The sequence below is a fragment of the Hippoglossus hippoglossus genome, chromosome 2, assembly GCF_009819705.1.
Source record: "Hippoglossus hippoglossus isolate fHipHip1 chromosome 2, fHipHip1.pri, whole genome shotgun sequence".
In the NCBI taxonomy this organism is placed as follows: Eukaryota; Metazoa; Chordata; class Actinopteri; order Pleuronectiformes; family Pleuronectidae; genus Hippoglossus; species Hippoglossus hippoglossus.
The window spans coordinates 5,926,065-5,938,729 of NC_047152.1; the positions used below are offsets into that span (position 1 = coordinate 5,926,065).

Consider the following 12,665-nt stretch of genomic DNA (forward strand, 5'->3'; position numbering starts at 1 on the left):
TGTGTGTGTGTGTGTGTGTGTGAGTGAGACAAAAATACATAACAGAAAGAGCAAAGCGGAGCTGGGGCATCACTGACGCTTTTTACAAGACTCCTCCACACAAACAGACATAAGCGACTGTCACTCTTATCCTCTCTCTCTCTCACACACACACACACACACACACACACACTCAGTCTCTCTCCGCATTGCCTCTCCCCACTATTCAATCATGCACTCTCTCTCTCTCGCTCCATCTCGCTCCATGCGTTTTCCAAGGAGAAATGGTTTCCGTGGCAACCACCAGCAGGCATTTCATGACTATGATGAATGTGTGTGTTTTTGTATGTGTGTGTTTGCGGGTCTCCTTGTAGACTGAATTAGAGCCGCGCGCATCACTTTATCACGGCACACTTGGCGGTGTCTGCTTTTTATGGGATGCAATTTGCGGTTGTGATGAACGTCCACTTTGAGATGACGGAGGACGTCACTGAGTGGCGCCATTTTGAGATTGCAGACCCCAGTTTGAACACTGCTTCCACAGATTCAATGTCTCGATGCATTCAAATGTTCCTCAGAATAACTTTATGGTCACTGCCAGTCGATTGGTTGTTTGCACTCGCAGCAAGCATAGCTCTGCAGAACATCCAGGTAAAATGCATATGAACATAAGAAAGCAGCTTAAATACAACAACATGCTCAAAGCAAGGGGATTAAAAATAAAACCTCACTGCATGCATTTTCTCCCAGCTTCAAATTTCCCGAATATTTTAAGTTTTCCTGTCACGACTCTAGTCAGACTTTATTTACGGCAATGCTGACGATTTCCTGAGCTCGCCTCGGGTCCTGTGTGTGCGTACGTGCCCATAGGAACGCATGTATGTGTCACCTTCCATTGATTTATGATGCCTAATAGGGTGGAGCAATTCACCCAGGGTTTTAGAGGAAAGCCATAACCAATATGGGCTTTCAGCTGAGTGGCCTCCTGTGGCTGTTGTCTGTGTAAAGGCAATTCCGCGCTTTAACCTGTTAGAGGTGTAGGAGCTAACGCTGTGGCTGCTCCAAAAGTCCCGGGACTAATAACATCACGAGATGGAAGGTGTGACGGGGGAGTCTGATGGAACGTTGGAGATTTAGTGGATATTAAATCCTGGAAGAATCCTGTCATGGCCGGTGCAGGGTGGCTGCAGAGGGATGGTGGCTGCACAGATGAGCTCAGTGCAGCTTTGTACTATTAAGACAAAACGTCCCCTTTATTTACAGTTCATACATCTTATTTTCATTCACTTAATTCAAAATGGCATCAAATGCACTGTAAAAAAAATGAGCTGAGGTGTAAAATATCAAAATACAAATTGATACAGATCACTGATCATCATCCTCTACACTTTAGTTCCTCCAAACCTGAAATCTCCAAATGGTAACAGCTGCTGTTTTCTCTCTCAGGGCTCATTTCCAGGGAACTTGCACTTGGTTCTGGTGTTGCGTCCCACTACTTTGTTGCAGCGGACTCTGTCAGACTTCCTGTTCAAGTTCAACAGGGACGAGTTCAAAATGAAGGTGCCGGCCCTAACCATTTTTTTCACACGTTTCCTCACATTTGCATGTGTCTCGAGCTAAATCTCATCCTACATAATGAATGTATTTCTGTGACTCACTGGATGCATTATCTAGGTCACTGTAGCTCCCTGTGGAGCTGCAGGATCCTGAATAGCCCAGAACGACAACAAACTAGAAACACATTTTCATTTCTGTAAAGAACTTGCATGAGTTTCTTTCCTTTTTGTATTTTATGTGTACTTTTTCATTGTGTATTTATTGTGTATATGTTTTTATCAGGTGGTGATGCTGAGTTCGGTGACTGAGCTCCATGCTTATATCGACCCAGGACAACTCACCACAGAGCTGGGAGGCACGCAGGAGTACCACCACGAGAGCTGGATCTCTCACCGCACTGTACGTACACACACACAAACACACACAAACACACACATTCCCTCCACGTATTCCCACTTTTTAGGCACTCAAATTGCAAGCGAGAGCTCTGTGTACATTTTCAAATCCTCCGTAGGCAATCGAGGCCTTCGCCCTCATGGTGAAGACCACGGCTCAGACTCTGCAGGCGTTCGGCACTGAGCTCGCGGAGACAGAATTACCAAACGACGCTGAGGCCACCACCAACCTGCTGCACACACACACACTGAAGAAGGACACAATGAAGGTCGGAGATGCTTTTCTGTCCCTTCTGTCTTTTTAAGCCTAAACTCGAGGTTTTTCAAATTTATCTAGTCACAACTAAAGAAAAATGTTGTGTTCTAATTCCAGGAGGACCTGCAGGTGGCGCTGTCTCAAGGTGGACGCCTGTTGGACTGCATCAACGAGCCTCTACAGACAGACCCCGAATACAGCATGACCCATGATGAGCTGGAGAATTTGGAGACTGTGCAGAGGTAGAGGAAGGGATGAACTGATGCAAAAATGGATTAATAAGTTGAACAAATTAATAAATCTCCTCCCCTCTTCCTTTCCTCCCCTTTTTTCATCCCTCCTTCCTCCCTCTCAGACTCCTGGGTCAGCTGGACGAGACCGAGACAGCGTTCGACGATTTCTGGGAGCGCCACCGCACCAAGCTGGAACAGTGTTTGCAGCTGCGCCATTTTGAACAGCACTTCCGTGAAGTGAGTTTATTGGAAATGTAGTTGCCGCCCAGCCGCACCAACGGCCGATCCTTCACAAGGTTAACGGAGTATGTGTGTGTGTGTGTGTGTGTGTGTGTGTGTTTCTAGGTGCGCGCTCAGCTTGATGTGACCTCAGAAAGGCTGTCGGGTTTCTCCGAGGTCAGCGTCAGCCCCGCCCACGGCGAGCACGTCCTCCGAGAGCTCGCCGGGCACGAGGACAAGGCCTGTGTAAGACATAGACACACACACAAACACACACAATCCCAACACTTTCACCTTTGATGCATCCTTGAAGCCATATGGCGAATGACATAATAAATGTCCCGACCTGCTCCATCCCCCCCTCGCTGGGATGTGAACCGGGAAGAAATACAAAGATGCGGAAAGAGCACCTGTTTGTGCACTTAGATTAAAAACCTAAAGATTTGTTTAATGTAGGTGTCCCACTATATCCAGCATCAACTCATAAACGCTCCACAAGAGGGCGGTGTTGCCTCCACTGCTGCTGAATGTTTGGAATTATTTTCTGACATTTCCAATGTGTGTTTCATCAGGACGTCCTGGACCGTGCCCTGTCCCTGGCCTGCGAGGGTGACAGGCTGATAGAAAACTCGCACTACGCCGAGGACTCCATCAGGCCGAAGTGCAGTGAGCTAAGGGAGGTGTGCGACGAGATCAGCGCCACCCTGAGGTGCAAGAAGAATCTGCTGCTCAGGGCGATGGAGATGCACCACTCATTGGAGAAGGTAGGGGTGTGGAACAGGGAGTTTTTCCTCAGCACCATGCAAATGTTGAAATTCACCACTTTCAACAACACTGTTCCCATCAGGCGTCACAGTGGTGTGAGGAGGGCATCTTCCTATTGGCCAACCAGCCCGTTGACCGCTGTCAGTCTCAGGACGGCGCTGAAGCGGCTCTGCAAGAACTGGAGCGGTACCTGGAAACGTTGCCGCTGCACACCCTCGCCGACCGCAGCGCCATCTGCTGCCAGTATGAATCGGTGCTCACCACTCAGCTCAAGGTCAGTTGAGAAAGGCTTTCTTTAACCATCATGGTGTTTCCCACTGAGGTTCAAGTTCACCTGACGTTCATCTCCGCTTGTGTGCAATTTCCTTCAGGACCAGGTAGAGAGAGTTTTCCAGAAGCAGGGCTCTGTGCAGGAGATGTTCGAGAAGAGACGCATCAGTTTGAAGAAACTCGCCGCCAAACAGACCCGACCGGTCCAGCCAGTGGCACCGAGACCCGAAGTCAAGTCGCCGCACTCCTCGCCCAGTAAGCCTGGATTGATGAATGGATAAAATGAAAGAAAGAGTGCAACATATATCAGTGATGTATGGGGATGAATAAGACTTTCTTACTTTTTTCTCCTTGCAGATCAACAGAGAAAAGAGAGGAGATACTCCGCAGATAATGCCATCTGCAAAAAGGTTCATGTACGAAGAATATTCAATAATTTGCTCATATTGTCTGAATATATGTTAAAAGATTATAATATATAAAAATATGGTTTCATACGGCTGAATGTGTGTGATCTTATTCTATAACTCCAGGTGGAGTCTCCTCTTCTTAATGGCACCAGACACGCTTCTCTCTCAGAGGAAGAAGAAAACCTGGCAGTGCTTCGGCGGTAAGGGGTCAAAGGTCACGGATAAAAAGAGTCATAGATAAGGAAACAGTTAAAGGACAGAGATGCTGTTAGATTTTTGCAGTACAACTTTAAAGGTGTAAAATATGTAGTTGCATTGATGCTAATGGTTTTGCGTTTGTGTTCCAGTCACGTGATGAACGAGCTACTGGAGACGGAGAGAGCGTACGTGGAGGAGCTGCTGTGTGTGCTGGAGGTGAGTCAGTCCTGCGTGTTCCTGTGCACACTACTACTAAAGGTTTTGTGGATTTGCCGACATGACACATGTATGTGATATTAAAACTGCAGGGCTACGCAGCAGAGATGGACAACCCCGCCATGGCTCCCCTCATCCCCAGCACGCTGCTCAACAAGAAGGACGTCCTGTTTGGGAACATGTTTGAAATCTACCAGTTCCACAAGAGGTTAGCGAGGAAAATATCATATCTTCAATTATGCAGAAGTATCTGTTAGTGTTGACATAGGTCTTAAATTTAATTAATTATTGTCTTAAAAAGGTCTTAAAGTCTTGATCTTAACGTTATATCTATTTCTTAATTTCCCCAGGACATTTCTAAAGGAACTGGAAGCGTACACTGACTTTCCAGAGCTGGTGGGCCGCTGCTTTTTAGAACGGGTGAGATAAAGTACCAATTAATACAAATCTTTATAAGGCAATGTTAAATCCCCAGATAACAGACCTTGCACAGAGCTTTTTATTGATGGCTGTTTTCCTCTCTGTGCACAGATGACGGACCTGCAGATCTACGAGGCCTACTGCCAGAACAAGCCTCGCTCCGAGAGCTTGTGGAGACAGTGCTCCGACTGTGCCTTCTTCCAGGTCGGCCCCCCCGCCTCTCATCTTTGCTGCGGCTCCACGACAACAATTAACTCTTATTATTATTTTAATTGGTTTGTGTTTTTTGTGAATCAGGAGTGCCAGAAGAAGCTGGCACATAAACTTGGTTTGGACTCCTACCTCCTTAAACCTGTCCAGAGAATCACCAAGTACCAGCTACTACTTAAGGTGAGATTTGATCAGGTGCTGTGGATGTATCTGCAGTATTTGTGTTAACGTGAAGCAGGGAAATAACTTGCTTTGTTCTCCGCTTTGTGATCGCAGGAGTTGTTGAAGTACAGTAAAGGCTGTGATGGCTGTGATGACCTACAGAAGGCGCTCTCCTCTATTCTGGGGATCCTGAAAGCTGTGAATGATTCCATGCACCTCATCGCTATCACAGGATATGAGGTTGGAGAGATTTCTCTTTTCTTTTTAATTTAGATTTTTTTTTTAGAAAACTCCAGCTTGAGAATAAACGCCACCTAAATCCCTGTCCGTGTTTTCCCTCTCTCAGGGTAACCTCTCGGAGCTGGGCCGTCTGCTCATGCAAGGCTCCTTCAGTGTGTGGACGGAGCACAAAAAAGGCCACGCCAAGGTCAAGGACCTGGCCCGCTTCAAGCCCATGCAGCGGCACCTGTTCCTGCACGAGAAGGCCCTGCTCTTCTGCAAGCGGAGGGAGGAGAACGGCGAGGGCTACGAGAAAGCGCCGTCCTACAGCTTCAAGCACTCGCTCAGCGTACGCTCGCACTGCTCAGATTTGAAGGTTAAATATTTGCAGTGAAATATTCTTTGCTAAACGTCTCTCCGTCCTTTCCTCTCTCAGATGAGTGCCGTGGGAATAACGGAGAACGCTAAAGGAGATAATAAGAAGTTTGAAGTTTGGTGCAACTCCAGAGACGAGGTTTTTATTGTGCAGGTGAGAGGTCGCTTTTATTTGGATCTGCACCAAATTGCTCACAAGTTGCTCACTGTTTTACTTGTGGGTCTTTCCAGCATGAAATATTAACAAATTAATGACATTGTAGATGTCAAAAAACATCTATCTTGCAGTATAAGTTTCTTGGAAATCCATTGGGTAGTTTTTGCGTAATCCTGCAAACAAACAAACAGACAGGGGTGAAAACACGACCTCCTTGGCCGAGGTAAGAGTGAACCTTGTCATTGTCATTCCTTGTCTTATCCAGGCTCCAACGCCAGAGATTAAAACTTCGTGGGTGAACGAGATCTGCAAAGTTCTGACCCAGCAACTCAAAGCGTGCAGAGGTACACGTACACACACACGCACACACAAATACAGCTGTGTTTGCTTTTCTTATGCACAGCACGCCCTTTGGAAACTGCAGTAAACTGTTCTATGTTTCAGACGCCAGACAACCGAAGAACTTAGACTCTGTTTCTATGAGTCCCACCAGCAGCAGCAGCTCCATCTCACTCAGGTTGGTGTCACTGCGCACACACACACACACACACACACACACACACACACACACACACACACACACACACACACACACACACACACACACGTATGCCTTTATTTATCATGATAACATTTTGTTCTCGTCTTCTCCAGCCCGTTCCGTAGCAGTGGTCAGAAGAACCAGAAGAAGCAGGATGAGAAAAAAGCCGAGCCGAGCCCGACCTCCGATGCAAACTCCTCTTCCTCACCCAAACACAAAGGTGAGTGTTTTAAATAATGCTGAATCCTCATACACAAAAAAACCTCTTCATCAACTAAGGCTGAAGTGCTCAGACAGTTTTATCTAAGCTTCACTAACCTGTACTCTTTTCTTCATCGCCATCATCTTCATGGCCATTCTCTTTGTCTCTCTACCTCTTGGGGGCCACTTCTTATCTTTTCGTGATTGCCACGCTCTCCTCTCTCCCCCCATTTCAAAACCATCGCTTCCAGATGAACCGGTGACCAGTCCGACCACTGACAGGTCCTCGGTGGCTAAAAAGCGTTTTACTTTACAGGGCTTCAGCAATCTCAAGAGTCCAAAAGGTAACAGAGGCAACACTGGAGGTCTTTGAAACAGGGACACAATACTTCATTAAATTGATTAAATTAATATTAAGATGAATTACTTTTTAAAGGTGGCATACATCTCTCCTCATGTAAAATTCACACCTCACAATAAACAGTTAGGTTATTTATTACTATGGAGTATGAGGGTCATATTAGAGAAAGAAATAATCTAATATTACGAGATTAAATCTATAGAGAATTCTGTCAAATTCTTCTTCTTCTTCTTCCTCACTTTTTCTCTTCCTCTTGTTCCCCCTCTTCACTTTCTTTCTTCCTGTGTGGCCAGGCTCGGCCCTGAGCCCCGAACACGGCACCAAACGCCACCTGGTCAAGAGCGACCCCACGCCGTTTGGGTTCAAAGGTATATTTCTGTCCCACGGTAGCGGATGTCTCTTCCTAGAGGGCCATCATTCATTATCTTTCCATCCCTCATATCGTTGTGAGAATGGACTTCAGTGCTGTGTTTTTTATGATGTAGATTTCACCCGTGTAGAAGCTGTCACTGGATTCTATGGCATCCAACACCAATACAAGCTTTTCCTCCATCGATCATCTTAAATTCACCATCACGTGTTTGTGTGGAGAGAAAAAAATGTTCCTACAGAGCATCTGCACGTCCTGGAAGAACTTTTTATTCCCACTACAATTTGCAGCTCCATTAAAAACAAAGGGGGACTCATTGAGCTGAACAGGCACACAGCACGCATTATTTGTAGTTTTAATTGCCACAGGTCAACTTTTACTTAATTTCAATATAGTATTTTATTCTATACAGTATTTTGTATGTGTATTTTTTCTTGTTATGTACTGTTTTGCATTCTTTTGTTTGCCATACACTAGTGAAAGATGCATTTCCATTAATGCCTGCATGATTGGACAATAATAGAGGAGGCCTGTGGCTGTAGAGGGCGCTGTTGCTCAGTAAAAGTTGCATAGAGTTGCTTTAAATGGTATTAAAATATCTTAAACGCCATTACATTTCATTATTTATTATTCAGCATCCTGTTTGTGCAAGTTTATACAAAACATGCAAATACTCTGTCGTTTATATTTTCTCTCTGAACTGTGCAGTTAACATTTGCATGATGACATTTTCATCTTCATCCACAGGTCATAATCATCATCTTCCTCGTGGTTGATGTACTAACTGACCAGCTTGTCTGAATGTGTTTTACTAACCTTATCTCCCCGTCAGAGAGAAGAATCCTTAGCGTCTGATCCCACCTGTAGTTTTTCTCCTGCTCTTTAAAAAAAAAAAAACGTCTTTACCGTACGATTCCCTGCTCTTACTCACCGATTTATCCCGGCTGTCTCTTCCCCTCCGTCCAGAGCCGGCCGCCCATGTCACTCTGAGCAGAGTCAAATGGATGAGTACCTCTAGTCTGTTACAGAGCAAGCGGCAAGGTACAGAGCCGCTCTGAGGGACCGGGCCACTGTGGGGGTTTGCTGTGGTGTTGTGATTGATTTTTAACGAGAGGTAAAGTGCAGCAAAATGTCCACTCACTCATTTAGTCGTGATTTGAGGCTTATTGTCTAATCTCCCTTTTACGTGAAAAACAAAAGATTTTAAATCTCAACTCCGGCTCAATGACGCTTTCTCTACCTCCAATCAATCACTCAGTCTTCTTCTACCATTGGGTGTTATGGTGGCGTGGAGGATAAGGAGATTTAGGAAACACGTGCACGGTGCTCCCCAAAAAATGTTCATCACTGGCATTGAAGAAATGAATCAAACCTTTTTCCTATGATCACACTTTATTTTTGTCGATGTGATTCACCAGGATCTCACTCTGTTGATCTCCTCTGTGATTTAGGAGGGTTTGGGCTGACGTGCCTTTGGTTTGATTTGTGCTCCTCACCGGGAGATGGATGTATGTGGGGCTGTGGCTCTCTTTCCAAGTGGTGTTCTGTTTGCTCCTGGTAAAAATTGTAAACCTGAATAAGAGCATAATACCATTAAGTCTTACTAATTTCCCAACAACAAACTATCCACTTGAGAAGCAGCCACTTTCTGTAGAGCTGTTTTTGATGAAAAATTTGTGACGAAGCATTTTAACGCCGCGTGGAAAGAGGGTGGGATTGTGTGTGAATACAGATTTACCTGATGCCATGTACTTTCCCCCCCACCCGACTCATTTCGCCACCCTCTCCCTCCTTTTCTGCAGGCTGGAGCAAGACGTCTCTCTCGGTGGACGCCTCGGAGGAGAACGACGGCTACTCCAGCAGCGAGGACCCCATGAACTCGGACCCCGAGGATGACGGAGGAAAGAAGCTGGTGAGCCTGAAACCCAAAACATTTAGAAACGTATATATGATAAATGATCGGGATGCCTGTTGATGACGTTCGCCACCTTTCACCCCCCACTCACCTCCGTGACCTTTGACCCCTTCAGGCCCCAGGAAAGTACACGGTGGTAGCAGACTGCGAGAAGGCGGGACCTCAGGAGCTGTCTGTCAAGAGTGGAGATGTGGTGCAGCTAATCAGAGAGGGAGAGGACGGACAGTGGTGAATTTCTTCTTTTTTGTCTCACTTTGTTGCTGCTACATAACGGATATTGATGTCACCAGGTAACGTTACGGTTTGTGTGACTCTCTGCAGGTTTGTGAGGAACCTTCGCAGCAGCAAGGAGGGCTGGGTGGCGGCGGCAAACCTCCTCAGCCTCATCACAGAGTCCAAGTCGTCGCAGTCGCTCAGCAGCTCAGGTATCCTCATGCCCACCGTGCACACACCTCAACATTATTCCCATCTCTCCTGCCCATTAACACTACCTGCCTGTGCTGTTTGTGCGTTTGTCCAACAGACGGCAGCGTCTCCGGCAACATCAGCACTTCTTCCAGCTGCAGCGAGACCTACACCAGCTTCTCCGACATCAAACCCTGAACCGACTGCACTTTTTCCCCCCAAACTCCACCTGAAATCATCGCCAGGTGGAATTTCAAGAAACCTGAAGCTGCCTCTGACAGACTCTCAATGCTCACACACACCTTGCAGTTTGTCGGATCCGACCAAAATCTCAAGAACAATCATCGTATCTGCGAATGTTAGCAGTGTTTTCCGCTGAACGTTGACTACACCCAGTTCTTCTGAGGATTCACAGCCACCTTACTCTAAAATAGCTCATTTCCACTCGGCAGTATTACTCTTTTTATTTCTTTGACATTTAAAAATAGTCATGTAAAAGATACAAGAGCTCAATCACCTTCTGTCTGGCCTTTTTAAAATTTATTTAAAATAAGATTATGTAGCATTAAAGACAAATTCAAATACCTGCACTAAACACGAGGCGCCAGCAGCTTACGAACCTGTGCATTAGCGTCGACAGGTAGTTTCTGAGCGGAATTTCACACGATACGACGGCTTTAGTGTCAGACACTGTGAAAAATGGCAGCTGGCTGCAACATGAAGGAGAGAAAAGTGCTTTCGGTGCATCTTGGAGCGTCACTGAGCAGGTGGAACGTTGTGGACATGTAGCTGTAAGTCTTTTTATATGTATGTGGGCGGCACACGGGCTGTTACATCCCTGAGGTGTCTGGTGTAGAAGCAGTTTTTCAGAAGGCTGCATTCATCCCACGTTAACAAGAGCTTCCCTCAACCCTTGTTTTGACTTCGATGCAACACAGTCTGATGTGTCACCACGTGAATGTCACCAACAGCGCCACCTGGTGGTCACATGTCTTTCCCTTCCCTCTTTATTTTTGTGAGAAAGAAGGATTATCTAACCCAGCTCTGAACTACTCTGGATTTACCTCTCAGGAAGACGTCATGTGGGCAAGCAGGTGTGACTGCATACCTGCGTGTGTCAACTACATGTCTTTGTATGTGTGCATTCTTGCATATGTGTGTGTTGTGTGATGCAAATCCAGCAAGTGTCACAACCCCCCCGAGAAAGGCTGTAAAACCCGTTCAGGAGGAAGGTGTTTCAGATTTTCAGTGATAACTGGGTCCATATTTAGTTTGCAAAACTTTATTGAAACCTTTATTCTGGCCACGAGCTGATCAGTGGAGTTAAGGCCGCTAAAGAAAACCCAGTAAACATGCACGTGAATCTGCTGCACATATCCAGTTCTGTTTGTGTCATGGCCACCCGGCTCACCTATCTTCTCGCTGCGCTGCAGCAGCAACAAAAGCAGGCTTTGTCCTCGCCCTCATGCTCTCAGCCCCGCCGAGGCATGTGACAGCCGCCACTTCTCCACAAGCGAGCGAGCAGGGCCGACCGGGGCCCAGACCTGCTCGACACGTTTGCGCCACCAACCCCCCGAGAGCAATAAGTGTTTACTCGACACCACAATGTAGCTTAGTCACCATCTTGGTGGAGTTAAAAAAGACAAAAACAAATACTTATTGTGAGTTATATAGCAGGGGAGGGGGTGAGAAGGTCGAGGCCTGATTGATTAGTTTGGCCTGGTAGTGAAGATGATAACAGGTTGATGGCACACCTCTGCCAAACAGCTGCTGTGACACACCCGTCAACACACAAACATGTTTTATACTCTCAGATTTCTACTGTATCCACAAGGTGCACTGTAAAACAATCACATCCTTCTTTCCACACTCACTGTTGAACGTCTGACAAAAACACACCAAGATGTCGCACTAAAACCAGCCACACCCAGAACTAAGCTGCTGTGCTCAACAAAGCAAAGTTCAACACCACTGTGGTTTTGTTGGCCATGATTAGAGCTCTTGATATTGTTTCTTTTGTTTGAGAAAATGCATGTCGTCCCCTTGTGAAAGGAAAAAGATCCTCTCCAGAAAAGCTCTTGGATCTTGAACCGTGTGCTACAAACCTGCAAACTAACCTGTGGCGTTATATGTGTCGGTTCTGTGTTACACTTGTACAGATGTCGTCCTCTCTATACCTCACGTCGTTTTTCTCTCCAGAGCATGCATATCGTGAAGAGGGTCATGTTTCTTCTTGTGCGTCTCTCCGTGTCATTGTCGACTCTTTTTGTGGCATGCTCCTCATCCGCCTCAATTCCAAACCTCTCACGTCAGAGTATTTTTTACCAGGCCCTGTTGTACATGATGAGAGTTTATTTTCTGCCCTCTGGTGAAAGCTGACGCTGGGCACTAAACTTGTCAGTGTTTGATCGTGATCACGCAATAGATCTTATTGAATTATTCCTACTTCTCGCGCGGGGTGGGGAGATCCGAAGGGTTGTTCTATTTTTTTGTTTCTTTTTATGCAGCACATTGCAGCGACCACTGTCCTTATTTCCTATTGTATATCTACTGAGTATGGTGTCGATATAAAGATATTATAATGAGACATATCTGTGTATATTTTGTAAATATGTAAGTCTGAATTGTATGTAAAATGAAAAGCAGCTTTAATAAAGTCTGACATGGTTTCCTCTATAATTTATATTTTTTTACTTTTATTTATTTATTTTTATTACATTAAATTGCACCAGTAAAATCTCATTATAATAATACTAGCAAAAGGTATAAAAAGAAGTAAAACATAAATAAAGACTAAAGTGTTCAAAAAAATCATAGAAATTCAGTTTTAA

General features: G+C 45.6%; 1 protein-coding gene across 13 annotated transcripts in view; it reads left to right on the forward strand.

Moving 5' to 3' along the window:
• The window catches only part of LOC117776398 (guanine nucleotide exchange factor DBS-like), a 41,101-nt gene extending 28,591 nt beyond the window's left edge, over positions 1 to 12,510 (forward strand). For 7 of the 13 annotated variants that reach the window (XM_034610341.1, XM_034610333.1, XM_034610323.1 and 4 more), the window contains 28 exons: positions 1,426 to 1,539; positions 1,819 to 1,935; positions 2,051 to 2,200; positions 2,305 to 2,429; positions 2,543 to 2,657; positions 2,766 to 2,885; positions 3,212 to 3,403; positions 3,487 to 3,678; positions 3,776 to 3,929; positions 4,032 to 4,090; positions 4,208 to 4,284; positions 4,432 to 4,498; positions 4,591 to 4,706; positions 4,849 to 4,918; positions 5,030 to 5,122; positions 5,216 to 5,308; positions 5,405 to 5,530; positions 5,637 to 5,858; positions 5,946 to 6,038; positions 6,307 to 6,385; positions 6,486 to 6,558; positions 6,696 to 6,802; positions 7,035 to 7,127; positions 7,438 to 7,512; positions 9,317 to 9,426; positions 9,545 to 9,657; positions 9,751 to 9,854; positions 9,953 to 12,510. In XM_034610341.1, the coding sequence (XP_034466232.1) occupies positions 1,426 to 1,539; positions 1,819 to 1,935; positions 2,051 to 2,200; positions 2,305 to 2,429; positions 2,543 to 2,657; positions 2,766 to 2,885; positions 3,212 to 3,403; positions 3,487 to 3,678; positions 3,776 to 3,929; positions 4,032 to 4,090; positions 4,208 to 4,284; positions 4,432 to 4,498; positions 4,591 to 4,706; positions 4,849 to 4,918; positions 5,030 to 5,122; positions 5,216 to 5,308; positions 5,405 to 5,530; positions 5,637 to 5,858; positions 5,946 to 6,038; positions 6,307 to 6,385; positions 6,486 to 6,558; positions 6,696 to 6,802; positions 7,035 to 7,127; positions 7,438 to 7,512; positions 9,317 to 9,426; positions 9,545 to 9,657; positions 9,751 to 9,854; positions 9,953 to 10,032 (3,129 nt within the window). In that variant the 3' untranslated portion in view covers positions 10,033 to 12,510. Of the gene's footprint in view, positions 1 to 1,425; positions 1,540 to 1,818; positions 1,936 to 2,050; positions 2,201 to 2,304; positions 2,430 to 2,542; positions 2,658 to 2,765; positions 2,886 to 3,211; positions 3,404 to 3,486; positions 3,679 to 3,775; positions 3,930 to 4,031; positions 4,091 to 4,207; positions 4,285 to 4,431; positions 4,499 to 4,590; positions 4,707 to 4,848; positions 4,919 to 5,029; positions 5,123 to 5,215; positions 5,309 to 5,404; positions 5,531 to 5,636; positions 5,859 to 5,945; positions 6,039 to 6,306; positions 6,386 to 6,485; positions 6,559 to 6,695; positions 6,803 to 7,034; positions 7,198 to 7,262; positions 7,382 to 7,437; positions 7,513 to 8,480; positions 8,556 to 9,316; positions 9,427 to 9,544; positions 9,658 to 9,750; positions 9,855 to 9,952 lie in introns of those variants that run through there. The other 6 variants (XM_034610284.1, XM_034610374.1, XM_034610352.1 and 3 more) reach the window with 4 other exon arrangements.
• Positions 12,511 to 12,665: the final 155 nt, after the last annotated feature.